The 27,841-nt window shown below is 53.3% G+C and overlaps 1 protein-coding gene and 1 long non-coding RNA gene across 5 annotated transcripts in view; one reads left to right on the forward strand and one right to left on the reverse strand.

Annotated features, from left to right (window-relative positions):
• Nucleotides 1-27,841, reverse strand: part of LOC116948380 (latent-transforming growth factor beta-binding protein 1-like) — a 106,780-nt gene that overhangs the window by 23,209 nt on the left and 55,730 nt on the right. For 3 of the 4 annotated variants that reach the window (XM_032965000.2, XM_032964998.2, XM_032964999.2), the window contains exons 23-37: nucleotides 27,102-27,224; nucleotides 25,143-25,262; nucleotides 20,567-20,719; nucleotides 12,042-12,173; nucleotides 11,185-11,328; nucleotides 10,697-10,753; nucleotides 10,076-10,210; nucleotides 8,116-8,151; nucleotides 7,902-7,970; nucleotides 6,100-6,156; nucleotides 5,336-5,401; nucleotides 5,020-5,085; nucleotides 4,579-4,644; nucleotides 3,888-4,076; nucleotides 2,507-2,587 (exon numbers count right to left, since the gene is read on the reverse strand). In XM_032965000.2, the coding sequence (XP_032820891.2) occupies nucleotides 2,507-2,587; nucleotides 3,888-4,076; nucleotides 4,579-4,644; nucleotides 5,020-5,085; nucleotides 5,336-5,401; nucleotides 6,100-6,156; nucleotides 7,902-7,970; nucleotides 8,116-8,151; nucleotides 10,076-10,210; nucleotides 10,697-10,753; nucleotides 11,185-11,328; nucleotides 12,042-12,173; nucleotides 20,567-20,719; nucleotides 25,143-25,262; nucleotides 27,102-27,224 (1,494 nt within the window). The remainder of the gene's footprint in view (nucleotides 1-2,506; nucleotides 2,588-3,887; nucleotides 4,077-4,578; nucleotides 4,645-5,019; nucleotides 5,086-5,335; nucleotides 5,402-6,099; nucleotides 6,157-7,901; nucleotides 7,971-8,115; nucleotides 8,152-10,075; nucleotides 10,211-10,696; nucleotides 10,754-11,184; nucleotides 11,329-12,041; nucleotides 12,174-20,566; nucleotides 20,720-25,142; nucleotides 25,263-27,101; nucleotides 27,225-27,841) is intronic. The other variant, XM_076071353.1, reaches the window with a different exon arrangement.
• On the forward strand, nucleotides 918-27,108 carry LOC116948387 (uncharacterized). Its single transcript, XR_004403797.2, has 4 exons — nucleotides 918-1,061; nucleotides 2,515-2,623; nucleotides 25,090-25,475; nucleotides 26,561-27,108. It is a non-coding gene; the product is annotated as an uncharacterized LOC116948387 (long non-coding RNA).

The following is a 27,841-nucleotide window of genomic DNA, read 5'->3' on the forward strand; positions in this document are numbered from 1 at the left end:
CCGAATGTGGTGACTAATCCGACCGGCGGGGAGACGTCCGCACCTCCCGCACGCCGGTCGCTGTGCGGCGTCGGAGCGCCGAGAGGCGTGCCGGGGTGGCTCACAGGGCATGTTCCATCACAGCAGAGATCCGGAGGTCCATTCCGTGTTTTCAGCCACCCCGTGTTTACACCGGGTTCTCAAGCGTAGCAGAGTTTGACGGTCTCGGTGACTTTTGTTTCACATTGCATGCGGTTAATTTGGCTACATTCCAGCTGTGAGAATGACAAATAGCCCGTTCGACTGTCGCGTGACGAACGATCTAAGAGCGGAGTTAAACAAATTATCCGGAGATGCTGCTGCTGCTGCGCTGGCAGTGGTGCGCGCAAGCACACATAGCAAAAAAGCAACTCTTAATTTAGTTCTCAAAAATGTGCTACAAAGAAGGGCCGTTGCCCAAAACGTCGCCTATTACGCATGTTATTGTAAGGCCTCAGTAATGTTGTTACAATAGGAGAGCGTTGTGTGTGGCGAAGTCCACCACTCGGCCGTCTAAAGGGTAAAGAGGACGCATGAAGGATGCTTGAGAGGTGCCGGGTCACGAGGATGACACGTGACATGCTCTGTACAGTGCATGCCTCGGTCTATTTTCCGTCGTGCGAATTAAAGCTGTTCAGGAAAATCGCTACATAGTAAATTCATTACAGCTTATGTTAATTACGCTTTTTTTTTCTCGCACATAAATTGCCCAGTACGCAGTTTATATGGGGCGAGGAGATGATATTCTCCCTCGTCTGGTACGCAGGAGGTTCGATCAAGGGCTCCGGCGATGCCTGCTGTACATTTGGAGTTCACGTGTTGTCTCTCTCTCTCTCTCTTGCCGACGTGGTCGCGTGGATTGTTCTCCGGGCTCCTTCGGTGGTGCCCTCCACATTTAGATTCAACGCGCGTTGAGATTATTTGGCTGCTCCTCATACGTTCCCGCGGGGGATGATGATGATGATGATTCAGCCACTTTGATGGATGAGCTATCACGCGTGGCCACGTCACCTCTGCACAATAGCTCAAGTGGGCTTTATCCGGTAAGTAAAATAGTAATCAGTAATGAAGCGGTTTATAACTGGAGATGCTGGCGACAATTAATCAAATTACGAGAGGGGGTATACGTCGAGTGGGTAGGGGGGAGGGGGTGGTGGTGGGGGGCGGGGGGCGAGCGAGAATCATTGTACGGCAGCTCCCATCGACGTTCGTGCCCAGGGGCGTTAGGGTATGAATAAAAGAAGGGAAGCAAAGGAAGGCTGGCCAGGCGGGCGGTGTTAAACATCGCGTCGCGCTCGGCTCACTTTCACAGCGGCGCAGGAAGAGAGCGCTTGCCTTCCCTCGGAAGCCGGCGGCGACCTCTCACCCACCGGCTGGCCGCGGCCGGAAACGTGTGCCCGTGTCGGCGTGAACCAACCCCACGGTACCTCGCCGCTTGCCCCCCCCCCCATTGAAGCACGACCACCCTGCTGCTCATTTCGCCCAGGAGTCCTAAACCAACACGCGAACTCCGGCCGGCCTCGCGGCGGTGACGTCGGCTTTTGGCTGGCCGTCGCCTTGTCGCGCGCTTTCAAACGCGCCTCTGCGGCCGTCTGAAACGCTCTTCGTTTCGATATTAGGATGCCACTCGAGCTATGCTGGAGATTGAAAACTAATTTCTTTAGAACTGCCTTTTTTGCGCTGAGTTTGTTGTCCTTCCCCCCCACCCCCCACCCCCCGCACATCCGATTAGCACGATTGGCTATGTACGGTGCGAAAGAAGTTCACCATACATACACACGTACACAGTGCTGATGTGAACCAGCCCCGGCGATGAGAGGCGGGGGTGTAAACGAAGCACGCGTAATGTGGAACATGGGGCGCGATGCCTCCCTCCCTCCCTCCCTCCCTCCCTCGCCTCCACCACGAACCCCGCACCGCTTCCACTCATTAACGGTGGCGCAGCCGCTAACGAGATCCTTAGCAGCATCCGATTTTCACGGCCCGTTAATGAGACGAGTTCACTCACGACGTCAGAGGGGGACCAAAGTTGGGTGGGGGGGGGGCGCAGCGGGGTTGGTCGGCTCAGAAGCCGGCGCTGCCTGCCCACACTGAGACTGTTAAGAGAGCAGACGGCGACGTTTCGCGGAGACGATGGAGACGATGGGTTGGCTTCGCGCATATCCACGGCACATTTTTACGCGCTATGAAAAAGGGTGCCGTTGCCTGAAATGTCGCCGATTTAACGGGTTTTTTTCCTTTCAAGGCCACGGTGTTATTTACAAATGTGTTGAGTTTTGTTTTTCTTCCGCTTCCTCTTTAATTGTGTTTGTGCACCACTGCCAATGCAGCAGCATAACCCAATTATTCCTTCTATTTGTGTATAACTACTGAGATCGTCTTGAAAAAAAAAATGTCACAGGGACCCTGGGCATTGATAAAATTGACACTGGAATGTAATGAGTGCCACTCACTGCACGAGTCTGCGTGCCTCCCCCTTGCCACTCACCTTGGAAGATTCTCCTGCTGGTGACAGGGTCCTGGCTCGGGATGTTTCCTCTGCCTTCTGGACACAGCGACCGAAACTCCTCTGCAGAAACAAGAGATCCATGGGCTCACTCGCACGGTGAGCGGTAGACTCACACGGAGAGCCGTAGACTCGCATGGAGAGCCGTAGACTCGCACGGAGAGCTGTAGACTCGCATGGAGAGCCGTAGACTCACACGGAGATCCATAGACTCACACAGAGAGCCGTAGACTCACACGGAGAGCCATAAACGCACACGCAGAGCCATAGACTCACACAGAGATCAATAGACTCACACGGAGATCCATAGATTCACACTGAGATCCATAGACTCACACGGAGAGCCGTAGAGACTCACACAAAGAATGATAAACTCACACGTAGATCCATAGACTCACACAAAGAATCATAGACTCACACGCAGATCCATAGACTCACACGGAAAGCCATAGGAGAAACCTACAACCATACACTTACATAGAGACAACCATAGACTCGCTTAGACACCCATATGCTCGCATTTGTACCCATAGACCCACATGGAGACCCATAGACTCAAATGGGAATCCAAAAACTCACTTAGGAACCCGAAGTGTATGTATGTTGAACCACTGTCGCACTGTACGTAGCCAACCGTACTCATTGGAGGTGAGCATGGGTCGAAGGGAGTCTATGGGCTTCTGTGTAAGTGTATGGGACCCCCTGTAAATATTTGGATCTGTATATGATGAGACCTATATACTCACATACAGACCCAGGGACCCATAAACTCACACAGAGACCTATGACCGACTTCCTCTCACAATAAACACACCGTGTCTGCACAGTATCTTGATATGTGGTGGCATTTATTGTACAGTATTATCTCACTCTCAAAGAGAGAGAGAGAGACTGTGGTGCGAGAAAGAACCACAGACAAGCGGGGTAGGAAACCAGGCTGTGATCCAACACCAAATTCCCTCCCGAGCTCTGCAGTCCTCTACATATATATGAAGGCATTACCGGCCAATCAACGAGCGTTTAAATGTGGGAGGAAACTGTTGTGCGTGGAGAAAACCCACACGTACACAGGGGGCCAACGCTGGACTACTCCGCTGAAATGGAAACGGGTGTGAAGTCCGCATTCGCTGTAGGGCCCTTCTCCCGGCAAGCCAGGGTACACGGCTCCCCCACGACGCACACGACAACTGCGCGATGATCCGCCGACCCTCGCCGCTGCCTCTGTTGGTCAGCGGATTACCTGGCCACCTGCAAGCGTAGCCACAGCCGCTGCCCGGCTAGCTCGCCGTGCCGCGTCTCACGCGGTTGCTTCTCGCGGCAAGGGGGGGGGGGGTGGGGTGGGGGGTGGGGCGCTTGCGGTTACCGGTGCCGGCGGGCGGGCAGGGCCGGATGGCGCAGTCGGCGCCCCAGCCGGCGCCCGCGGTGCAGCAGCACTCGGCGCGGGTGGCGTTCCACGCGAGCACGTTGGAGCACGCGGTCTCGGCGTCCACGTCGTAGTAGCACTCCTTGCGCTCGTCGCGGCCAGAGCTCCCCGTCCTCGCGGGCACTGCGGCTGATGACAGACGGGAGAAGGGGGGGGGCGACGAGGGGGGGCGGGGGGGGGCGACGAAGGGGGGGGGGCAGGGAGGCGCGACGAAGGGGGGGCGGGGAGGAGGAGGATGACGATGATGATAATTACGATCCTGTTCGTGCCGATGGCAAATTTGTTCCTTTGATCAATGCCAAAAGATGTCCGGATCTGCTGGCCGAGACGATGGGGCTTCTGCTGAATGAGCACAGGACCACAGTGGTTTACCGTGCGGTCGATAGTTTGGGCTGCATGGCCACAATCACACTATGGCATGTCGAGTATTTGATGACGCTGTGTCATCATCATAATCATACGTTTATGATTATAATATGATTATGATGCACAAGTAGAAGAAAAAAGTAGGAGATCTTATATTCTTGGCTCTTTCGGTAAAGCCACGTAGAAGGGAAACAATAAAATAATAAAACTAATTAAAAAAAGATCTATAAACTCCGGTTACGGACAATAGACCCCCGACACTCACCCGGCCGCCGGTCGGAGCCTTCTGGGAAGACGACCGCACCGTGCCTCTCCGTCGTTTCGGCAAAACCTGCGAGACAGTTTCATGAAACAATTCCTGAATTGGCTGTATTAGGAACGCGAACCCCAAAATCGTGACAAATTCCGAAAATAGCTGTTGGGTTTTGATCACGTGTTTGCGGACGGAGGGATGTTCACGCACGCTGCCTCAGATGCCTCATTCCTGTACCTGACGCCATATAAGTTGTACGCGACGTTCATGCAGCACGCACACTAATATGTTGTAGATTTAAACATGTTTGAACGCGTGTTATCGCGTGTTTGCTGTGTATGCCGTCACCTGATACCCTGGACACCCCTGCGAAGTGAGGAGATCGCAAGGGATTATCCTCCAGGTATCCGAGAAATATATAATTGTAAAAAAAGAAAGAAATAAACGAAGTACCTAGTCTCCACGTGAGGCCGGGCAGCGATCCCGTGGAGTGGAGATTGGGAACTCCGATGGCAGAATCTGGAACAACACAAAAAGTCACCTCATCCCTTTTCCTCCATCCCCTCCCCTCCTGTCGACAATTTCACAACAAATAGACGACCTGCAGCAGCTGCTGCTCCTTAAGACGCAAAAGGTGTAAGAATATAACATTTAAAATAAACATCACTCAATTTGAGTTGAGGTTTTTTTTATACGTACGTTTTTTTAAAATAAAATAATAGCAACATGGAGGATGGGAGTTGTGGGTTGTGGGGGGGGGGGTTCTCACCGGGCCGCGCCGGCGTGCCTGCAGGAGGATTGGCAGAGCCGACCTGGCCATGTCCCTCCGGGAGTGCTGTGCGGTGGAAAGAAAACACACGACCGTGAAATCCGCCGCCCGGGAACTCCACTTGGAGCCGGGCCAGGCCAGCGCCGTGATGCCGCCGGCACGTGATATTCAAAAAATATGATTTCAACCAGCGGAATTTGGGAAACTTTTTACATCGTCATTATTATTTTTTACGATCATTAAACTTTATGTTTGGTTCTTTTGGCGAAAATAACATTTCCGCAGTGGTGTTGGCACGCGGCACATTGGCAGGAGTCACACGGTCACTCTGTCGACATGACAAACGCCCCCCTTCACCCAACGGAATGCCGCCGCCGCCGCCGCGATGTAGCGTTTAGCGCAATTGACTTGCAATCCAGAGGTCGTTTCGATCTCCCGGCTGGTGAGACAACCCCCCCCCCCACCACCACCCCTCCTGCCCCACCACCCCCAACATCCCTTCCTGGCCAGCATCTGTCCACGCAGAAGTTGACACCCATGCAACCGCAAATTAAACGATCAGCAAGTCGCGTGCGGTGGAGGGTTACTCCCATTACTTTCAAGGCATCTGGCCGGCGTGGAAAAGTAAACTGAAGAGGGGTGGAGGGGGCTCTCCTCGAGCAACGGCACGAGAAATAAACTGCAGGGCTGTGCCTTTACCTTTACCAGGGGAATCATAAAATATCTCTCAGCGTCACATAATGAAGCCAATGGGGAATCGATACCTGTGTGAACGCGTTGAGCCGTGTGAACAGCAGGTCCTCGCTGGCGATCATGACTCCCTTGAAGAGAGCGGAGAAACGCGACCGTCATTCTCATTGCATACGACGCCGTGGAGCGGATCCCTGCCGAGCAAACCTCAAGGCCAACGGTCGAGACAAATGACGGAATGTACGTACGTGTGCGTGTTGAACTTCTTTCGCACCGTACGAAGTCATCCGTGCTCAGGGGACGTGTCGGGGAAGGAAGATTAGCTAAATACAAAGAGCAGTCCTGAATACGAAAACCACAAATTAAGAATGGCAGTGAAGAGAGGGAGCCACGCCCGAGAGAGAGAGAGCAGGTTGCATCGCGGAGATCGGACCGTTACATCGCAGGGCCGTGAGAGGTGGCGATGAATTTGGGGAGGCTTTCATCCAGAAGTGAATTGATCATAGCTTCTGACGAATCAAATTTGATTGGGGGGGGGGGGGGTTCGGGGGAATGGTGGCACAGTGGTTAGTGCACTGCGCTTTGATTTACAAACTAACATTTTGTGACGATTCCTCGTTTTCAGCAACGGCGATCGCGAGTGGCAAACTGAACCACGGTATGGGGTGAACAATCACAGGCCGGGGTGAGGAAGTGTATCATCACAGGAAGCCGTCAGTCATGTAGCGCGGGGGGAGGCCTTCATCCAGCAGTAGAATGACAAAGGGGCCGTAACGCAAATATGCGCTGACGACATCGTTCGGACGTCTTGGGATTTTGCGCAAGGCTCGCATTCTTTATTTATTTTTTCTTCCCTCACGTGCACTCGGGGTTCGTGGCCCCGAGCCGGAATGGCATGCCGAGACGCCGCAGAATTTCCTCGCTTGAATAACAAAAAAAAATCATCACGTTTTTATTTATTTTCTTCCTCTCTGCTCTTCGTGCTTCAAGAAAATTTACACCATCCCTGGGACCATGTGGTAAAAAAAAAAGAGGAGGAGGTTTGTGCGCCCAGCCCTACGATATCAGATTGATTTTGGCATGAGGTGTCTTCTGTGGAAAAAAAACCGGGAGGGCCGACAGGAGCGCTCGCAGGAGCCAGCGGGAGAGGCGCCCCGTCAGGGACCTCCTCTCTCGCGGAGACCCAACGGCGATCGCCGCCAACGACGGCGCACAACGAGGGCCCGTGCGGAAACAAAATGACAAATGTGTGTTCGCTCGTCGTGTTAAGGTCGCGGGGTTCACAGAGACCGTTCCCGTGAAGGATGTTCACGTGTTTAAACACAAAACAACCGAAGGAGATTTTCTCCAGGGTTCCTCCCCTCCCCCCGCCACCACCGCCCGCAACCCGCCCACTGTAGCCGCGTGTTCCAACGCAACGAAGAGAGGACGCGGAGGCCCGATCCGGGCCGCCAATAACCCCAGAGCCCTCGCACAACCCCCTCCGACGGGGCCGCTGCGCGATTCACAGCCGAGTTTTTGTTTTTATCATATCGGTCAGATCGCCGCGTAGGCAAAAAAAAAAGAAATGCGTCGCCGCCAGCACACCCCTCCGCCACCCGACACGCGGACCATTCGCGAAGTTTGCCGCGCGAGCAAACGTGCCGGTGTGCGCTGCAGAGGCACTCGCGGTGCGTCGAGCCGCTCCGTAGCAAATCGTTAAACGCGCCGCGAAAGCGTTCGCTCGCACGTTCAACATCACCACGCCGTCCGGGTTCGCCGATCCTCTTCAACCAAAGGAGGAACCAAAGCCATCGCGGTTGGGAGCTCTTCCGCCTCCGCCGCCGTGCGCGACGCGTTGGGGAGGAGGAGGGGGGGGGGGGCAGGGGGGAGTTACCGGGCCGCGGGTCCGGAGTGCGGGACGGTGATCCGTGCGCCGGCTGCCCGTCCGTGTGCGAGCTGTGACCTGCAAGTGGGAAAGGCAAAAAAACGACAGCCTCATATTCCGATTTCCGATCGCGTTCAGTGGGCACGAAGGTTCTCTTGTTGTTGTTGTTGTTTTGTGTAAAAGTAGAATTTACGAACAAACCAAAACAAATATCGGTGCTCACCTGGTTGTGGCCTCGACGACATCGGTGTTCGCTGACCTGCGTTTCAAAAAGGGTGGGGGGATTCCCGGATTAAACTTGAATCGAGGTCACAATTTGTGATTTGTTATTTAATGTCAAGATACTACAACCGATCTCCCCGACTTAGGCCAAATTCACCCAAACCGGCGATGCGACAAAATCTCGTGATTCCAGGTTGCAATTTCGTTCCCTATTTGACATTTTTCTTCTCGTTTTTAGCGTCGCTTTAGTGTTGCTTAATTTTGTTTTTGTGTCCCGTCCCGTGCGGTTTTTTGTTCACTCCATCTGAGTCCAACACTGGGAGGACATTTCCATGCAACTTGCACGAACGCAAGCAACCTCCTCTGCCGCGTGACGTTCGATGCACGCAGCGTTAACGCAATAAATTACACTTTTTAAGTGACGGAGTTATACATCGTTATGCAACACAGATTTGCAAGATAACATTTCGTCAGGATTCCTCCGCACAAAACTGTGGCTGGGACCTGCTGCGAGAACGTTCGTTTCGGCTCTCGTTAGTTCGAACATTGCCACCCTGCGGTGTCCTGGAACTGCCGCCGCCACTGCCGCCGGCCTTGGACTGAGGTCATCCTGCCAACAGAGCTGTCTTGGCTCAATGGGCCTCACCGGCTGGAATAATAAAGTCGCGGTCCGAGTCTATGAGTCTCTGTGTGACTCTGTGTGGATCTCTATCCGCAAGGTTACAGAGTTGACGTCTGACGTACGTCTCCTCGAAACTTTGTGCTGCCCCCTTTGCACCCTCGCACCCCCCGACTTCGCGCGGCTCGGGCGAATGACAATTCGCGAACGTGAAACGTCTACGGAACTCTCCCTGCAGACCCCGGCAGCTTGTCAAAAAACACGGCTCTGGATCGGATCTCAGCCCCCCCCCCCGCCGACCCCCCCCCGATCCCACGCGGCTCCTCCTAATGCTCACCCAGCGGCTCGTCAAACGAACGGAGCCAGCGTCGACGTTCACGCCTGGGTGGGCTCGGCCGAACGAAATTTGTTTCCTCTGTTGTTGTTTTTTAAAATTCCTCAATGTAATCTGCTTTAATGAATTCCTGCGAAAGTGAAATGTTTAGACCGGCCGGATACGATTTCAATTAACCGTAAAAAGTTGTTGGGATAATCATGAAAAAAAAATTGTCAAAGAAAACAAGTCCATAATATAGGTATATAGGTATATACGTGTGCCAATAAACCCGCTACCACCTGACACAGCCAATTAGTAAGGGTTGTCACGTACACAGAACACGCCAATTCGTTATTAGTACAGCACACCAGTGTATTGGAGAGCAAATCCACAACATTTACAATCTGAGTACGACGTTTCACCAGTAATTACAACTGGCATCATCAGGCCACACGTTCGCACGATCGTGGCATCGTGACAAAGAAAGCAAAACAACAGAAAACGTAATTGCGTCCGCTCACAATGATTGAACGCAAATGTTCGGGCCACCTGTTGGCTTTCCGAGGGCCCTGTTGTGCAACAGGAAACGCAGGGTGATCCATTTATACGAGGGGGTGGGTAGCCAGCAACCACACCCGGCCGCCTTTGTCTCCCCAGTGGCGATGTTTACGCACCGCACCGGGTAACTCATTTGAGGCTGAGCCGACCGAGGGGAGGCCCAGGACCGCTTCAGATAATCGCCACTGCTATTGGTGGCCGTGAGTGGGAATCGAACTCGGGTCTTTGGGTTCGTACGTAGCGCAGCGCGCTAACCGCCAGACTCGCGCACACGCAGGCAAACAACCAACCAAACAAATGCGATGGCAGAGTGTGTTTTTGTGCTGGCCACGCTGTATATTATTCCTTCACGTTACTCTCAATACATTGCAAAGCACGTGTTTGCATCCCAACGGGATGGGAGGCCGTGATCAAACAAAACAAAACAAAAGGCCGCTCGCGTCCGATTGGGCCGCGTCTGTCGCTCACCTGCGCCGCCAGGTTGCTGCTGCTGCCGTTGCTGCTGCTGTTGCTGCTGCCTCTGCTGCTGCTGCTGCCTCTGCTGCTGCTGCTGCTGCCTCTGCGTGCCCGAGAGCTGTCCAACGTCCGTTGTCTCGTGGGAGCCTTCATGGAGCGGCGGCAACATCCCAAGACAGATTTCAGCGGCGCTTATTTGGCGTTGTCGCGAAACCGGATCCGGCTACGTTCGCTTTTGCCGTCAGCTGGGAACCGTGAGTGACGGACACTTCCCCCCGAGCCGCCGTGCGAGCGCTCGCCAAGGAAACGCGACGATCGCGTGGAATGAGCGGCGGTGCCATCCGCGCAACGGGCGTACAGGGGCAGCGCTTAGCGCGTAGCTCACGGACGCGGTTTGGCGATCGTACCGCGCGTTCGTGCCGGGGCGAGCGCCGTACCGCACGACGTCCGGGGGGGGGGCGGGGGGGGGTTTGCTCCGAGTCCTGGCAGATTCTTCGGGAGCTCCCGGTCACGTGGAGCGAGCGAAACAACGCGCGGTACGACCCAAATACACTAAAACGCGCCGGAGAGCAAAAGCGGTGGTGTTCGTCTATGTGGGTGTGCATGTGGGTGTGTCTGTGAGTGTTCAAACACCTGGTCGAGTGCCTGGCTGGGCAGCTTGGCTGTGCAGGTTCAATGACTCGTTGAATTCTGCAATGATAAAATAAGCACACACGCACAAAGACAAAGGTTCCCGTATAGCCGTGAGTGTTGGGGCAAGTGCTGTCAGCGAGCACCTTGTGATGGCAGGCACAGCTGACGAAGGGGTGTTGTGGCCGGTATTACGTCTTGCCCACCTTTGCATCCCCTGGCACTGATTTCAGGAGCAATATATGGAAGGATGGAGAAGGAAGATCACATGGAAGGAAAGAAGGAAGGGACAAGCGGAGAGATGGAAGGAGGAACAGGTGGAAGGATGGAAGGAAGAACGGGAAGAACGAGTGAAATAGGAACAGGCAGAAGGTGGAACAGGTTGAGGGAATGAAAGAAGCAACAAGCAGAGAGATTGAAGGAGGAACGGGGTGTCACGAGGTGCAGGTAGAAGGCGGAGAGGGGGAGAGGCAGAGGGGTGGGGCGAACACCTGTGGACGAGTGAGGCTGACAGCGCCCCAGCGTGTGGTCGTAGTCGTCGCCCTCACTGTCGCACACGCAGAAGAAGGTCCCCTCGACGTTCTCGCACAGCGCCTCGCCACACACGCCGACCACCAGCTCACACTCGTTCACGTCTGTGTCACAAAAAAAAGACACAGATTCCCACCCCCCACACCCACCGCGTAGCCTTAACAGACCGCCGGGGCAAGCGGTGTTAGCAAGTGGCGCCTACAAAAGCCGGCAGGTAGTGCGGCCAGCAACGCGTCCGGACGCCTTTGTGCGATGTTCACACACCACACCGAGTACTCGTTTGGGACCCGCGTCGACCGAGGGGAGGCCCAGGACCGGTTCAACTCGCCGGGTGCGATGGGGCCGTCACGCGGACGGTCCGTTGCCCCATGACAGCCCACGGTGAAAGGCTTCAAAGCTTCATGGCTCGTCGGATTCCTTAAGTCTAAATAGAAATTCTGATTCCGAAGGCCCCCGCGCGGTTTCCGCTCCTCGAGCCGTGGGAGCTCGTCAGCCGCAAACGTGCGATTCCCGAATAGATCGCGTAAATATATAAATGTGCCGTTAAAACCCGCCACCACCCGACACAGCCAACTAGTAAGGGTTGTCACGTAAACAGAACGTGGCCAATTCGTCACTAGTACAGCAACACCGGTGTGTTGGAGAGCCAAGCCACAACACTTACAATCTTGAGTATGACGTTTCGCCAGTAGCGCGTCGCGAGTGAGCGATTCCCCCCCCCCCGTCACGAAACAAACCGTGGTCTGAGAAACGACTGCGTCAGACTTCCCTCCGAATGCTGCACCCGCGGCAGCGGGGCGGAGTGGCAATTCCTCACCTACGCATCCCTTGCCTTCCTCGGCGCTCTGGAAGCCCTGGTCGCACAGGCAGGAGTAGGATCCGTGGGAATTGACGCAGTACTGGTGCGGCCAGCATACGGCGTCTGCATCCTCCTCGCACTCGTCCACGTCTGCGGGAGCCACACAGAGAGCGATCGCCGAGTCGAGCCGGGGGCTCCTCCGCCACCGTGAGGCTCCGGGCTCCGAGCCGAGCGTCGTCGTGGTCAACGCGGCCGCTACGCCGGAGCGAGCGCGTCGCGATTGAGCAAGCGAGCAAGAGACGCTCGACCGGAGTAGTTCAGCGGCGCCCCCCGGCTCCTCCGACTCGCTATTCGCACGTGCCGCGAACAAGCCACGCGCCTAAACGCGTTCTCTCTCCCCGCTGCTGGATTACGTACGCGCGTGTGTTGAACTTCTCTCCCACCGTACGTAGCCAACCGCGCTAAATCGGAGGTGCCGGGGGAAGGACAAAAATAATTGAGCACAAAAAGCGGTTCGACAGAAATGAGTTTTCAATCCAGATTATTTAAAAGTGCACAGCCCCAGTGGCTTCCTAGTAAAAAGGTCTCTCCGCAGCGTGTGGAAGTCGGGGTGGACGCTCGACCATATTTAACCGCGCCGCTCAAGGAGCGGGGTTGGCAAAAAGGCGCGGGAGCACAGAACACAACCAGAATGGATGTTGTCCCATTGCCCTCTGCTGCCCACAACATAAGCCCCACAGAAGCCGACAGCAAGCTGCTTATATCGAGGTTCAACCCACGGTGTGAGCGTCGTTACCACTGCAGACGGATTCAAGAATATGTTGCTCTAGTTTTACAGCGCTAGCTTAAGTACTAAGCACAGAGGTGTAGGGAGATCCGTGAGTTGTTGCTTGTCCATACTTCACCACACTGGTCAGTACAGGTTGGTGAAGCTGTCGGGGTACGAGGGGGGGGGGGGCGGGTCCAAATCTTACTCGCCACTGATGGTAGCCGTGGCCAGGATTCACAATAAAGAATCACCGCACTCGGTATTGGCTTCATGCGCTAACCACTGAGCCACTGCTCCTTTTTTTGGGAAACTGTTTACACAAAGTGCCAGGAATACGTTGGATTTCAGAGTCACGATGGCCTCAACAGACTGGAAAGTGCTGTTAGCACGGCACACCAGGGGGTGGTTTGCCAACACCACGCACGGCCGCCTTTGTCTCCCGAGAGGCGACATTTACACATCGCAGCAGGTACTCACTTGAGGCTGAGTCGACCCAGCGGAGGCCCAGGATCGGTTTCAGATAACCGTCACTGGGTGTTGGCTGTGAGCGGGAATCGAACTCGAGTCGCCGGGTTCGGAGCGCAGCGTGGCGCTTAACCGCTACTACGCTACCACGTGCGCATATGCACGCGCACGCACAAGGACAAAGATCCCCCGTATAGCCTTAACAGACTGTATGGGCAAGTGCTGCTAGCGAGCACCTACGAAGGCCGGCACGGCACACGAGGGGGTGACCAACACCGCGCCCGGCCGCCTTTGTCTCCCTAGCGGCAACGCTTGCACATCGCACCGGGTGCTCATTTGAGGTTGAGTCGACCTAGGGGAGGCCCAGGACCGGTTCAGATAAAGGTCACTGGTGTTGGCCGCGAGCGGGAATCGAACTCGGGTCGCCTGGTTCGTAGCGCAGCGCGCTAACCGCTACACTACCGCTCCACACACGGAGCGCGCGCACACGCACATTGCGTTCGAATGCCCCCTCCCACCCCCCCACTCCACCGCGCCCCGTCTCACATCAACTCGCTCGCACGAACGCCGCCGCCGCCGCTCAGTCTCAAAAAGCGTCGACGCGGGGAAGCGGCGCGCGACAACCAAAACAGTCCCAAATAACGAGAACCGACTGCAACATCGCCCCGCCGCGCGGGGCACCAGGGGTCAAGTTCACAGACAAGCGAGCAACTCCCGTGCTCGCAAGCAAGTTCGAGACGGGCCACTCCGACACTGCGCGTAGAGATGGGAGATGGTGCGGGGGTGGGGGAGAGTGTGGCGTCCCGTGGTGTTGTTGTGGGGAGCCCAGTTTCGCCAAAAAACTACCCAGTAACTACATTTATTTTTTTATGTAGTGAGATTAATTGTGGACGAAAACAATAACTGACGAGTGGTAAAATGGCAAGATATGTAAACAGACAAGCGACGAGAGAGATGCGTGAAGCGTTTTAACTTTAATGGTGTTGCCATGTCGTTTATCAGGATGTGAACTTGAGGGATGAAATTTCTCTCTCGATAAATCAGAGCTCTCCTTGAGCTGCTTGGGGCCCTGAGCAAGGACTGGGGAAAAGTGGGGAGGGGAGGGAGAGACCGAGGGAATGAGACTCGGGGGGGGGGGGGGGGGCTCACTTTCATCCACCGTTCACCACCGATTCTCCCCGAGGAGGCCGGCAATAAATGCCCACGTGTCCTGAATGTGGCCGAAACCCACGTGGGATTCCTTCAGTCGTCAGACAGACAGAGAGAGAGAGCCCTGTGGCTCTCCACCGGTGCTGCTGCTGCTCCGCATGCCGCGAAAGAGATATCTCTCAGCCGGACCGCGGGACGATGAAAACAGCCGAAGGCTAGCACGGCATTCAGCAATAAACCGTTGATTTACTGCTGCCCCAGAGCGTGAGATTTATTGTGGTAATAATAATAAAAGTAAAGATGCAGCCCCGCAAGTACCTGCTCGTGCCAGTGCTGGATGGATGGCCTACCACAAGAGAGATTGAGAGCGCTCTCGACAACAACAACAACAAGAGCAAGCACTCGAACGGGTCGACGATAGGTTGCGGGAACGCAACGTCGGAGACATATATACGAGCTCGCTTCAGATGAGACGGCGAAGGTGAAAGGTGGAATGGACAGCTGCAGGGATACTCTCTCCAAGCGTGAGCTGGTCTTCAGTGGAATGGGGTGGGTGGGTGGCTGGGGCCCAGCATTTTCCTTGCGGGGTTCTGTCACTCAAACGAAGCTGTAATTACCGCACAATTCAAGCGTGGACTTCACAGCAGGGGTGAAGGATGAGGCGGTGCAGGGTTCGTTGGGAAGGCACATACCGGGAGTTCCGTGAATGCAGCGGCGGACTAAAGCCGGTCACGTGGCAGCGCGCCACGCTCGTACTGGGCTTATCGGGATCGAGCGGCGGAGTAAGCGGTGAGCGCACTGCAAACTCGATTGCTCGAGCTGGATTCCCGGTCACCTCTTAATGTCTGAACCGGTCCCGGACCTCCACCACCAACCCAAAAGTCTCGATGCGAGTCTTACGAGTCTTTGTGCGAGTCTGTGTGTACCTATGTGAGTTTATGGGTCTCTGTGTGAATCTATGGGTCTCTGAGAGTCTATGGGTCTATGTGTGAGTTTATGGGTCTCTGAATGAGTCTGGGTTTCTATGTCAGTCTATGGATTTCTATGTGAGTCTATGGGTTTCTATGTCAGTCTATGGGTCTCTATGTGAGTCTATGGGTCTCTATGTGAGTCTGGATCTCAACGTGAGTCTATGAGTCTCTATGTGAGTCTCGATTTCTATGTGAGTCTATGGGTTTCTATGTGAGTCTATGGGTCTCTATGTGAGTCTATGGGTCTCTATGTGAATCTGGATCTCTACGTGAGTTTATGGGTCTCTATGTGAGTCTGGGTTTCTATGTGAGTCTATGGGTCTCTATGTGAGTCTATGGGTCTCTATGTGAATCTTGGTTTCTATGTGAGTCTATGGGTCTCTATGTGAGTCTGGGTTTCTATGTGAGTCTATGGAACTCTACGTGAGTCTGCATCTCTACGTGAGTCTATGAGTCTCTATGTGAATCTGGGTTTCTAGGTGAGTCTATGGGTCTCTATGTGAGTCTGCGTTTCTATGTGAGTCTATGGGTATCTGTCTGAGTTTTTGAGTCTGTGAGTGAAATCCAAACCCATCACTTTCATCAGCAACCATTGCTCAACACGCGCTGTTGCATGAGATACAAATGGAATCCATCTGGCGACCCCAGATGCCACTTGAATCGCTTCTCCAAACCCAACGCACACACAGAGTTCTAAACTCACACTCCCTTCCTTTTCAAACGTCATGATCGCGAAAGACAAGCGCGCGTCTGGAACTGAGCTTGGTTGTAGGAACTTGTGGGCAAAAGAGTTGATGTGGAGGGAGTTTGAACGTCAGGCAGTGCGGACTACGGGGGAAATGCTCTGCCAGAACAAGTCCTTGAGCGTTCGCGTTCGGGCAAATCCTCGGCAAGCAATGGCACGGCCTCCCCACTCGCGTTTCGATGAATCAGGGGCTCACGATTCATTTCAAGAGATGATTGATCATTATTCTTCTTTTGTTCGGTCTCGTTGGCAAATGCCTCATTTGTATTGTCTGCCCGTTTTTTTCCTGGCTCTTTAGGGTCCGACCTTCTAACATTGTTCTTCTCAGACCCGCCGTGTGCGTACGCATGCTGAACTTCTTTTGCACCGTGCGCAGCCAAGCGTGCCCATCCAAGCATCTCGATGCACGCGCCTCGCAGGTTCACGTTCGCGTGCGACGCGCGCTTAACGCTCACGCGACTCGATCGCGACTCGCGTTTGCGGCGAACGCTCGCGAATGTCGACTCGAACGTCGGACAAATCCTCGCCCACCGCCGGCACCTCCCGTCGGCACGGTTGCCTACGTACGGAGCGAGAAAGAAGTTAAAGCGCAACGTACGCGCGAAAGGCGAGAGCGGGTTCCGTGCGGACCGCTGTAACCTTACCCGTGCCCTTCTGCTTAGCGCCGCGTCATCGCCGCGACACCCCCGGGACGTCGTCGTCGCCCCCCCCCCCCCACGCCCCGCTGCTCCCCCCCCCCCACCTCTCCCCAGCTGTCAAAACACCGCTTCGACGTGGGGCTCGCTCTGAGAGTCGGCCCGGTTCATGGGCAGCCAGCCGCGGAGCAAAATATAGACTCCTCCTGTACCCTCCATACCCCCCAAACCACCCCCCACCCCACCACTATTCCTCCCCTGTGCGGAATGTACATTTTGAAGCCTTACTTAGGCGTGTTGTTGCAGTATGGGACCGGCCTTGGCAGTTGTTCGTGATTGACGTTGTACAAATCGCTTGGCGCTACGAGTCCTTTCGCGGGTTACTCCTGCGTGGTAAAGTGCACACGCCCGTGCATTGTGCTTTTGTGCACGCGTACGTAAGCACAACGTGGGTACATCTCGTGGCCTACACACCCAGTGAACATGCCGACGCTGGCCCAATGCTGCGCCTTCCTGGGCACGAAGTTCATCTGCCAAGGGGGAGGGGTTGTAAGGTTTCCGCCGATCGTGTGATTCGATGAGCCGGGCATGATTCAGGATCTCGATTTGATTTCAAGAATCCCTTCCCTCGGAGTCCAGGTGAAAGTAGTGGGCCTCTGGTTGCCGCGGAGGTCAGGTGAACGCATCGAAAGCACGTGCGATTGGATTTGAGCGTATGGCGAACTTTCCGACGAATCGACGACGCATGATTGTAACACAGAAACACAGCCCCGTGTCTCCCAAACGGCGCGTCAGTGATGGAAACGGTTTGACCATACTTCACCACGCGGGTCAGCGTCGGTTGGTGAAGTGTGGAGGCGGGGCCCCAGGGACTGACTCAGACAGCACACTGATGTTAGCCGTGGGCCAGGAATCGAACTCAGGTCGCCAGGTTCAGAGCCAGCGACTGCTCCGCTGTCCTAATGTATGAATGATTACGGTACACGATGTAACACAATTTTTTGTTCCTTGGTATTAAGTGTTCTTTTTTAATTGCTATTATTCCGCACAAAATTTGCTTTTGTGACCGGGACTTTACGTGAACGAAAGACACAAATGCACACCACGTTTTCTCATTGAAAATAGGTAAATTTCTAAATATCAATATCCTGGTCACAAAAGCAAAGTTTTTGGGGAATAATAGCCATTTTCTGTACTTTTGAGGAATAATCAATTAGGAAATAACACTTTCTACTCAGAAACAACATTTTTTATTGTTACACATTGTTATACACACTAACCACTGTGCCTGCCTCTTCATCCCTGGATGGATAAGGGGCCTCCTCACACTGCAGGCAGTGGGGGTTATTTGACCCATACTTCACCACGCTGCTCGCTACGCATTGGTGAAGGCGGGCAAGCGGAGATGTGAGAGCGTGTAAAGTACGGTACAACAAACGGATTTTTGCGAAATGCTTTCTGCTGCGCACGACGTAGCACCCCAACCCCTACATACAGCAAACCGTTCGTTATTCGCGAGGAATACGTTCGAGAGATGCTCGTGATCGGCACATTTCGTGGATGATATTGGCCTACGAAATGAATTACACTTAAATAAACACGTAAATAAGCTATTAAATACACGAACATTATCATAACACAGCAGCAACAACATTTGGTTGTTTGCTATACACAAACTAACCTTTAATTATGATGATGCGGTGCATCATCACTTTATCTCATCACTCTATCTCTCACTACTTGAACTCACCACGTTCCCAGACGCGATTCGCGGAGAGCCAAATCATTGCGGAGAGCGAATTTCGTGCACAACGAGGGAACGCCGCACTGCACGAATACGCGGGCACACACTGCAAGACAGGCGAGCGCTAAGACCCCAGGGGGGGGGCCCGCAACAGCAACCCGCAAAACGGGGCGGGGCGGGGGGGGTGGAGGGAGGGGGGCACGCGACTCGACGGCTTTTGGCCTGGAGAAGCAACGGCGAGGGAACACAAAATCCCCCACGCGAGAGCGGCTCGTTTCGGTTTTGTCCTGCGCATGGCATCATTTTAAACAACGCGAAGGTCACACGGCACGGCGAGTATAAACATTTGAGGAAAAAACGGAAAAAATGGATATAAATGAGATAAACAAACAAGATTTTCAGTTTTTTTTTTCTCGTCCGCCATCGCCGCCGTCGTCGGCGTCTCTCTCTGCGAGCCGACATGAGGCGCGCTGCAACGACGTTCCTCCCCGATGCTCGTACATCATCCGTTCGTGCGTATAAACAGACGTTGGCCATGAGTCAGATTTTGTGGCCTTTTGCGCTCATTTAAAAACAGCCAGATGGCTTAATAGCGGCTTCGTGGGGAAATTTTTGTTTTTTAATAAGACAATAATAAAAAAACGAAGCCTTAAGCTCGACGCGAAACGTGCCACACGCTCTTGCCGCAAATCGTGTTTGGCGCAAAGTTAATTCAAATGTCATCCGGTAGAATGATCATTCGCATCCAGACACAGCAAACATCTAATTCCCTTCGCGAAAGCTTACTTGTTAAATTACCTAATTATCTACATATCATTGTGTAAATACTTAACTGCAGTAATTTATAATTATAATGTTCCGACCTCTGAAAATGCACTGTTGGATGAATATCTCCTGCACGTGCCATGTCGGTAAGTGGGGCATTGATTGATCATGCTTTTGCACGCGGGTCAGGGCGTGTTGGTGGGGAAGGACCGCAGGATTGGTTTAGATATCACTCACTACCGACTTGAGTTAGCCGTGGCCAGGAATCGAACTTGGGTCACCAAGTTCATAGTGCAGTGCACTAACCACTACTCCGCTGATCGACGATGTGAATTAGCACACGTACATATTATTTTGATTACTATCGCTATAATATGTGGATCATACCACTTTCACTAGTGATGTGCAATTAAACATAATTGAACGTGAAGTCCCATTCAATAGCAATAATATTCCTGCCTTTTTATAAACATGTTTAAACAACGTAAAGAAACTGCACTTTTGCTTTCAATATCCCCACCGCTTTTAAATCGTTCGTGCGCAATCCGAGAATTTGTACAAACACCGGAATTTAAAATAACAAGTCGCATTTGATAATATCACCAACACGATAAAACGATAATATTGTCGCATCGAATTAGACGCCCGCTTTATTCAGACGCAAGCACTCGGAGGGAAGGGTGGGGGGGGGGCGGCGGTGGTGGGGGGGGGGGGCGATGTGGGGAGGGGGGGTCGGTGTTGGGGGGGTTAACCCATGGCGGGGGGTTTGCTCTCATCGTTTAAGGCCCCTCGCGCTTATTAGAAGCACATGACGCCACCGTCAACTCCCGGGCCGTAATCCGCCGCACATCTGCGTCGGGTCTCAAAAGCCCCGCACAAAGAGATCCCCCCCCCGCCTTCCCCCCCCGCGTCTTTGAGGTATCAAAGGCTTCCAGACCTACAGAGCAGCTTCATTAAGAAGGCTCGCCGCTTAAACACGGCCCCCGCGCAAGTGGTCCCCGCTCGCATTCCCGCGCCCGCCCCGTCGATGCCAGGTCTAAGGGTCGGGGATAGCGTCGGGAGTCAGGGAGGGTCGGGGATAGCGTCGGGGGTCAACGGGGGGGAGGGGGGGGGGGTCGGGGTTAGAGTTGGGGGTCGAGGGGTTCAACGCCCCTGACGCTACGAGAGAGCGGCGCCACCTGCCACAATCTGTGTGCCACGAGGCCTTCGCGGGAGGCCGCCGCGGGAGGCCCTCGCGGGAGGCCGCCGCGGGAGGCCGGACCGGTGAGCGGCGGCGCGTACGCGCAGGTCGGTAACTCACCGACGCACAGGTCGGAGCCTGGCACCGTGCGGTAGCCGCTTGGGCAGGAGCAGCGGAACGAGCCGGGAGTGTTGATGCAGGTGCCGTCGCCGCCGCCGCCGCCGTGGCCGCCGTGGCCGCGGCACGCTCGCCCGCCCGCACACTCGTCCACATCTGCGAGCGCAGACGACGACGGCAGCGGCGACGTCGGTTAGGTCGACATCGACGACGACGACAGCAATAAGAACAGCAGCATGCGCAACGTAACCAACTACACCGATAACACCAACACAACGGTGATGTCAACAACAACAACGACACCAACAGCATCAAAAACGATTATCGCGGCAACGATAACGACGTTAGCAACATTAATGACAGTGATAATAACGTAACAACATCAACAGCAGAAACAACGATGTCAATAACACCAAACCAACAATGACATCAACAACATAATCAAAGTCAACATTAATAATAATAATAAAGGTGGGACAAGTGGTCGACCAATGAACAAATGGTAGACTACTTGGGATCCTTTAAAATTGGCGTCCGCCCCTCACATCTTGCCTCCTGAAGGCGGGAAACCCCACATAAGCCACGCCCATCGTGACGCAGCTGATGATGTTGATGACTACACCAAGGCCCACTCGTCACCTCCCAGCCAGTGGCACATGTCTTTGTTCCAAATCCAAGCGACGGAACGACTCGAAGGAATAAGGAAGAACCACAGACGAGCAGGAAAGCCAAAAGCGAGGCGTGAACCGGCGCCAAATTCTCATCATTAACCTCACAAAGCTCTACTGTCCTCTATATATAGAGTTGTTATTGGCCAATTAATGGGTGTTTACATGTGGGAAGAACCCGAAGCATCCAGAGAAAACCCACGTGTGCGAGGGGGAAACACTCTATCCCATACGGTGGAATCCACATGTGCTGTGCCGCACGGTTCCTCCTCGACGCCCACGTATAAGGGAGTTTCACAACATTTGTGCGGTGATCAACCGACCCTCGCGTGCACAGCCGCGTGCATAGCCACCACCGCCCGGCAAATGACAGTTGAGTCATCGATTTACTCAAGTATTCGGATGACAGCCCAGCTCTGGGGATGTGGTCACGCGCGGAGGTGAAGGCCAGCTCCAGTGTGGATGTGCCGAGCGGTGGGATACGATGGCAAGAGTGCCACGGTGGTGAGATGTTAACTATTTCGCCTGGTATACAAGAGGTCGTGGCTTCGATCTTGACCCTGACACATCCATATTTGGAGTTTGCATGTCTATTTCTCCCCGTGGTCGTGTGGATTTTTCTCCTGGTCCTCCGGCTGATATACATTTCCACGTGATAAGTCATTTCGTTGAGCTATCATTTGTGGCTAGGTCGCTTCTGAAAAAGCTCAGTGGGCCTTACAGTGAGGGAAAAAAGTATTTGATCCCCTGCTGATTTTGTACGTTTGCCCACTGACAAAGAAATGATCAGTCTATAATTTTAATGGTAGATTTATTTGAACAGTGAGAGACAGAATAACAACAAAAAAATCCATAACATGCAAAAAATGTTATAAATTGATTTGCATTTTAATGAGGGAAATAAGTATTTGACCCCTCTGCAAAACATGACTTAGTACTTGGTGGCAAAACCCTTGTTGGCAATCACAGAGGTCAGACGTTTCTTGTAGTTGGCCACCAGGTTTGCACACATCTCAGGAGGGATTTTGTCCCACTCCTCTTTGCAGATCTTCTCCAAGTCATTAAGGTTTCGAGGCTGACGTTTGGCAACTCGAACCTTCAGCTCCCTCCACAGATGTTCTATGGGATTAAGGTCTGGAGACTGGCTAGGCCACTCCAGGACCTTAATGTGCTTCTTCTTGAGCCACTTTTTTGTTGCCTTGGCCGTGTCTTTTGGGTCATTGTCATGCTGGAATACCCATCCACGACCCATTTTCAATGCCCTGGCTGAGGGAAGGAGGTTCTCACCCAAGATTTGACGGTACATGGCCCCGTCCATCGTCCCTTTGATGCGATGAAGTTGTCCTGTCCCCTTACCAGAAAAACACCCCCAAAGCATAATGTTTCCACCTCCATGTTTGACGGTGGGGATGGTGTTCTTGGGGTCATAGGCAGCATTCTTCCTCCTCCAAACACGGCAAGTTGAGTTGATGCCAAAGAGCTCCATTTTGATCTCATCTGACCACAACACTTTCACCCAGTTGTCCTCTGAATCATTCAGATGTTCATTGGCAAACTTCAGATGGGCATGTTTAAGTGCTTTCTTGAGCAGGGGGACCTTGCGGGCACTGCAGGATATCAGTCCTTCACGGCGTAGTGTGTTGCCAATTGTTTTCTTGGTGACTATGGTCCCAGCTGCCTTGAGATCATTGACAAAATCCTCCCGTGTAGTTCTGGGCTGATTCCTCACCGTTCTCATGATCATTGCAACTCCACGAGGTGAGATCTTGCATGGAGCCCCAGGCCGAGGGAGATTGACAGTTATTTTGTGTTTCTTCCATATGCGAATAATTGCACCAACTGTTGTCACCTTCTCACCAAGCTGCTTGGCAATGGTCTTGTAGCCCATTCCAGCCTTGTATAGGTCTACAATCTTGTCCCTGACATCCTTGGAGAGCTCTTTGGTCTTGGCCATGGTGGAGAGTTTGGAATCTGATTGATTGCTTTTGTGGACTGGTGCCTTTTATACAGGTAACAAACTGAGATTAGGAGCACTCCCTTTAAAAGTGTGCTCCTAATCTCAGCTTGTTACCTGTATAAAAGATACCTGGGAGCCAGAAATCTGTCTGAATGAGAGGGGGTCAAATACTTATTTCCCTCATTAAAATGCAAATCAATTTATAACATTTTTGACATGCGTTTTTCTGGATTTTGTTGTTGTTATTCTGTCTCTCACTGTTCAAATAAACCTACCTTTAAAATTATAGACTGATCATTTCTTTGTCAGTGGGCAAACGTACAAAATCAGCAGGGGATCAAATACTTTTTTCCTTCACTGTACCTGGTAAAAATAAACGGTGGCTCTAGTTTGGCGGCTGTCACGAGGCATATGACTCAGAGAGCAGGGATCTACTTTGGTGGATTGCAGCAGTGAGAGTGGACTATGACTCTCACCGATTAACTCGGTATAAGTACTCGTCTAATAATAAGAATAATTTACAGCTGTTTGTCAGGCCGTTGCTGGTTGTTTGACCATACTTAGTGCGGGTTGGCGTCGCCGCTTTTGTCCGCTGCAAACATTTTTAAAGGGATAAAATGTTCTGCAACAAATATTACTCACGCAAATTGCGGAGTTCGTGCGGGGACGAAATTAAATGTAATGGATGCCGTTCTCAATTGTAAGCGTTGACAGCGAGGAAATTACCAACAAAAATAAATCCTCCGTAAACGTGTGCCCGTTTTGCGAGCGCCGCGATCTATCGCGAGTAATGAGCAACGAGGCAATGGCTTTTATTTTTCTGGGCGTCGAAGCGTCTTACGTACGAGCAGTGCTGTTGCTTTAACAAAAATATTTTGGCGAGAAAAAAGACCCGAGCTGGTCGCGATAAACAGCAATAAATCTCTATTCCCCGACGAATCCGACGTTCGGCCTGGCCCACACGCGGCGGGGAAAGCTGACCACGGCCAATGCTGGCCGTGAAACCGTTTGGCAATGGGAGTGATTGTGAATCAGGACAACTTTTCGTGGGTTTTGTTGAGTTTTTTTTGCTCTTTAGCCATTTTTAATCTCGCTGAATATCAGAATGACATCACTGCGTCCCCGTTACCTTATTCGTCGTGGCCACGGCGAAACGCGACGCTGGACGACGGCGAGACACGCCAGCATGCGCAAATCTTCAAAAGCATGTTTTCAGTTTTTTTTACTTTTTTGTCAAAAGCGGCTTTGGCGAGCTCTCCTGTGGGAATGTCAAAGCCCCTGCACTGGCCATATCTTTCGGATGTCCTCTGCGAGATTTGCCCTGTGCACAGCAACGCGGCTTTAAAGATATCTCTGCTCTTTTTTGTTAATCGGCTCTCTCCTGTGGTCGATCCATTCCGAGGAAGAGAAAATTCTGAGAATTCGAACATAATAATCGACACAGACTGGCAATTAATCACTACTAGTCCACGGGCGCACACCAGATGTTTCTCCTGTCGGTGCCACCTGAAGTGGCGTCACTCGAGCCGTTCCGACTTCTCCGTGTGGCCAATAACAGTGAATTTATGCGATAATAACTTGACGCGAGTGGGGTTACCTAGTAATTCACTCTTATTGGCCATGTAGATCACGTTTTGCTACTTATTGACGCTGCCAATTTCGGCTCTGGCTCCTGGACTCTATCTGACAACGTTTGCAAACGGGGTGGGAGTGGTGGCGCAGAGGCTAGCGCGCTGGTCTGTGGTTCCGGTGCAGTTGCACCGCCTGCACACTACAATGGAGGGGCCGTCTTCTCCTGCATATGGGGGGGGGGGGGGGGGGCTTCCCACCAGGATCCACAGCGACCGCTGAAAGAGAGAATTGCCACGGCTTTTTTTTCCCCATTCCTCTCTCTCTGAAAGGTGTGGAATCGGTGCGGTTGCACCGCCTGCTGTTGTTCGTCGCGAGAACTCACCGCGACACCGCGTGCTGTCGACGGCCACGTAGCCCGCCGAGCAGCGGCACGTGTAGGAGCCGGCGACATTCAGGCACTCGCCGCCCTGGCACCGACCGCCCTCTCCGCACTCGTCGATGTCTGCACGAGGCCAAACGATAGCGACAACGACGACGGCGGCGGTGATGACCACCACCACCACCAACACCACCAACAACACCGCCGGTGCCACAGTGGCAGCAACAGGAGCCGGTCGCCGCCGACGCACCCGCAGACGGTTTATACTCCGTCCGACGGACTCTGCACGAATGTGATAACTCCTGCTCGTCTCCTGACTCGACGGATCGTCCACACGTGAGAACCTCGTGCGATGCGTAAACATGGCTGCTCGGGAAACAAAGAGGCGGGCGGGCTTGGCGCTGGCCACCCGCCCGCCCCCCCCCCCCCCGCCCCCGTGTGCTGTGCCGGCCTTCATAGGTGTTCGCTAACAGCACTTGCCCCAAAAGTATGTTAAGGATATACGGGGGATCTTTGTCTTTATAAGTGCTTTGAGTGCTTGTGTACTCTGCTCATGAGAAAGTGGATTCAAACTCAACAGCCTGCGATGAGTAAGTGCAGCAGAATGTAAATACTACGACAAGTCTCCGTGGAAGGCAGTTTTGTTTTCTGTGTTTAACCATAGCTGCAGTTGAACACACGCGTGTTCATATGAACACACGCGTGTTCATATGAACACACGCGTGTTTACATGCACACGTGCTTATACGTAAATAATTTACAGCCCTTCGGTAGTCCACTGCTGGACGTTGACCTCCCGCACACCGCGTTGTTCGTGTGAGTAGTTCGACCATGCTTCACCGTGCTGGTCGGTGGGAGGGAGGGGGTTGGTACACAGTATCAGTCCAAATATATCCCCCACGCCGATGTTAGCCGTGGCTGGAAGTCGAACTCGGGTCGCCGGGTTCAAAGCGCAGAGTGCTAACCCACCGCACTTAGCGTTCATCCCAAAAAAAATACCGTTTATAATGAGTGTTATTTATATCCTGCATGATTAAGTAATCATCACTTGCGGTCATATGTCTGTGACGGCTCCCCGTCATGAACATATGACGCGCGTTCCACCGTGACTGCTGCCACCCCTGCCGCCGCTGCGAACGGGAATGCATGTGTATGCATCTACTTAAGTTGAACTTCTTTCCCACCGTACTTAGCCAACAAAGCTAATCGGAGGTGCACGCGGGGGGGGGGGGGGTGGGGGGGGGGGGAATCTAATTTCTTTAAAACTGATTTTTGTGGTTCAACATAAATAGATACACATGCATTCCCATTGCCGCTCGCAACAAACTAAACACAAAAGCAGCTTTAAAGAAATGAGTTTTCAATCTAGATTAAAAAGTGCACAGCTCCAGTGGCTTCCTAACAACGATTTTGTCCCGCAGGACGGATCTTTTCGGAACGTGGGAGACGAAAAACTCCACTTGAAATCTGGCACAGAGTCAACATTCGACATCGCCCGCCCAGCTCAACGTCCGTCAGTGAGTTGAGTTTTTTTTTGGGGCTCCCTCCGACCGGACCCCCTTCGCTCGTCGCGCGAAGGCAAAACCCGCGAGGCTACGGTTAGTAAACGGTGGCGGGAAGGCACTCGCGATGTTTATTTAATTCGTAATGACGTGAGAGGGACGTGGGAGCGAGCGGTGGAGGATCGGCGCTCAGAGGGTTTGGCAAACAGCCCGCGCCTCTGTGGGCGGGCGGGCACAGGGTTCGGCCACCGGTGCAGACAAACGCGAGGGCTTCCCCAGGTGCCCAGGAGATGCCAGTGCAGCAATACCACGAATCTATCTGCGCGGCATTTAGAGTTATTATTTTTTTTTTAAAAAAAGAGTCTGCAAACCGCGTCACCGTTGGATCCCCGTTGGCTCCCCGTTGGATGCCCGAAGCTAAGCGGGTTTGAGCCCGGCCAGTACTTGGTGAACTCGTCACCTTCGCATTGGTCGCCGCTGCCGCTCAGCCTGAATCCCGGGCGGCACTCGCAGCGGAAGGAGCCGTCCGAGTTGAGGCAGGCGCCGCCCCCACACACGATCCCGTTGGTGCACTCGTCCACGTCTGGAAATCGCGAGCAACAACGGCAACAACAGCAACGACGAAGACGGCGATGATGACGACAATGACGGAGATGTTTGTTTATCAGCGCGTGAGAGGCCCCCTCCCCCCCCCCCTTTGGTGGATTATAGTGGAGGTGAACCAGCTGAGTCGAACCCTCAGCGGCGTCGAACTTTTCTTAAGATTTTTTTGGAACGAAGTAAAAGACGGGTAAGACTAGGGCGGAAAACGACTGCCGGAGTCAAGGTTGTGAAAATATCTATCCTTGAGTGAACTGTGAGATCACGATGAGCTAGGTTTGCATCAAAACAAATCCGCTTGTGGTGACCGCCCAGTGGCGTACGCTGTCGGGGCACTTCTCGGAAACGGGGCCCACCCTTAATGCCTCGCCGTTTCCGCAGAGGTGGAATCAACGGCAGTGAACGCGGGCTGCTGCGGGACAAAATGCGTCTCACGCCGACGCTTCCACCTTTACATTTCGACCTCTGGCCCTGCCTCAAACACACTGGCGACGACGTCACAGTCGTGGCCCAGGGGTCAGCAAACCAAAATAACGAGAAGAGACATTTTTTTAAAAATGGAATTCGGTGTAAAAAAAAAAAATCAACATTTCAAGAGCA

This window comes from Petromyzon marinus, chromosome 33, assembly GCF_048934315.1.
Source record: "Petromyzon marinus isolate PM22_M1 ecotype Great Lakes invasive population chromosome 33, UKy_Petmar_22M1.pri1.0, whole genome shotgun sequence".
Lineage (NCBI taxonomy): Eukaryota > Metazoa > Chordata > Hyperoartia > Petromyzontiformes > Petromyzontidae > Petromyzon > Petromyzon marinus.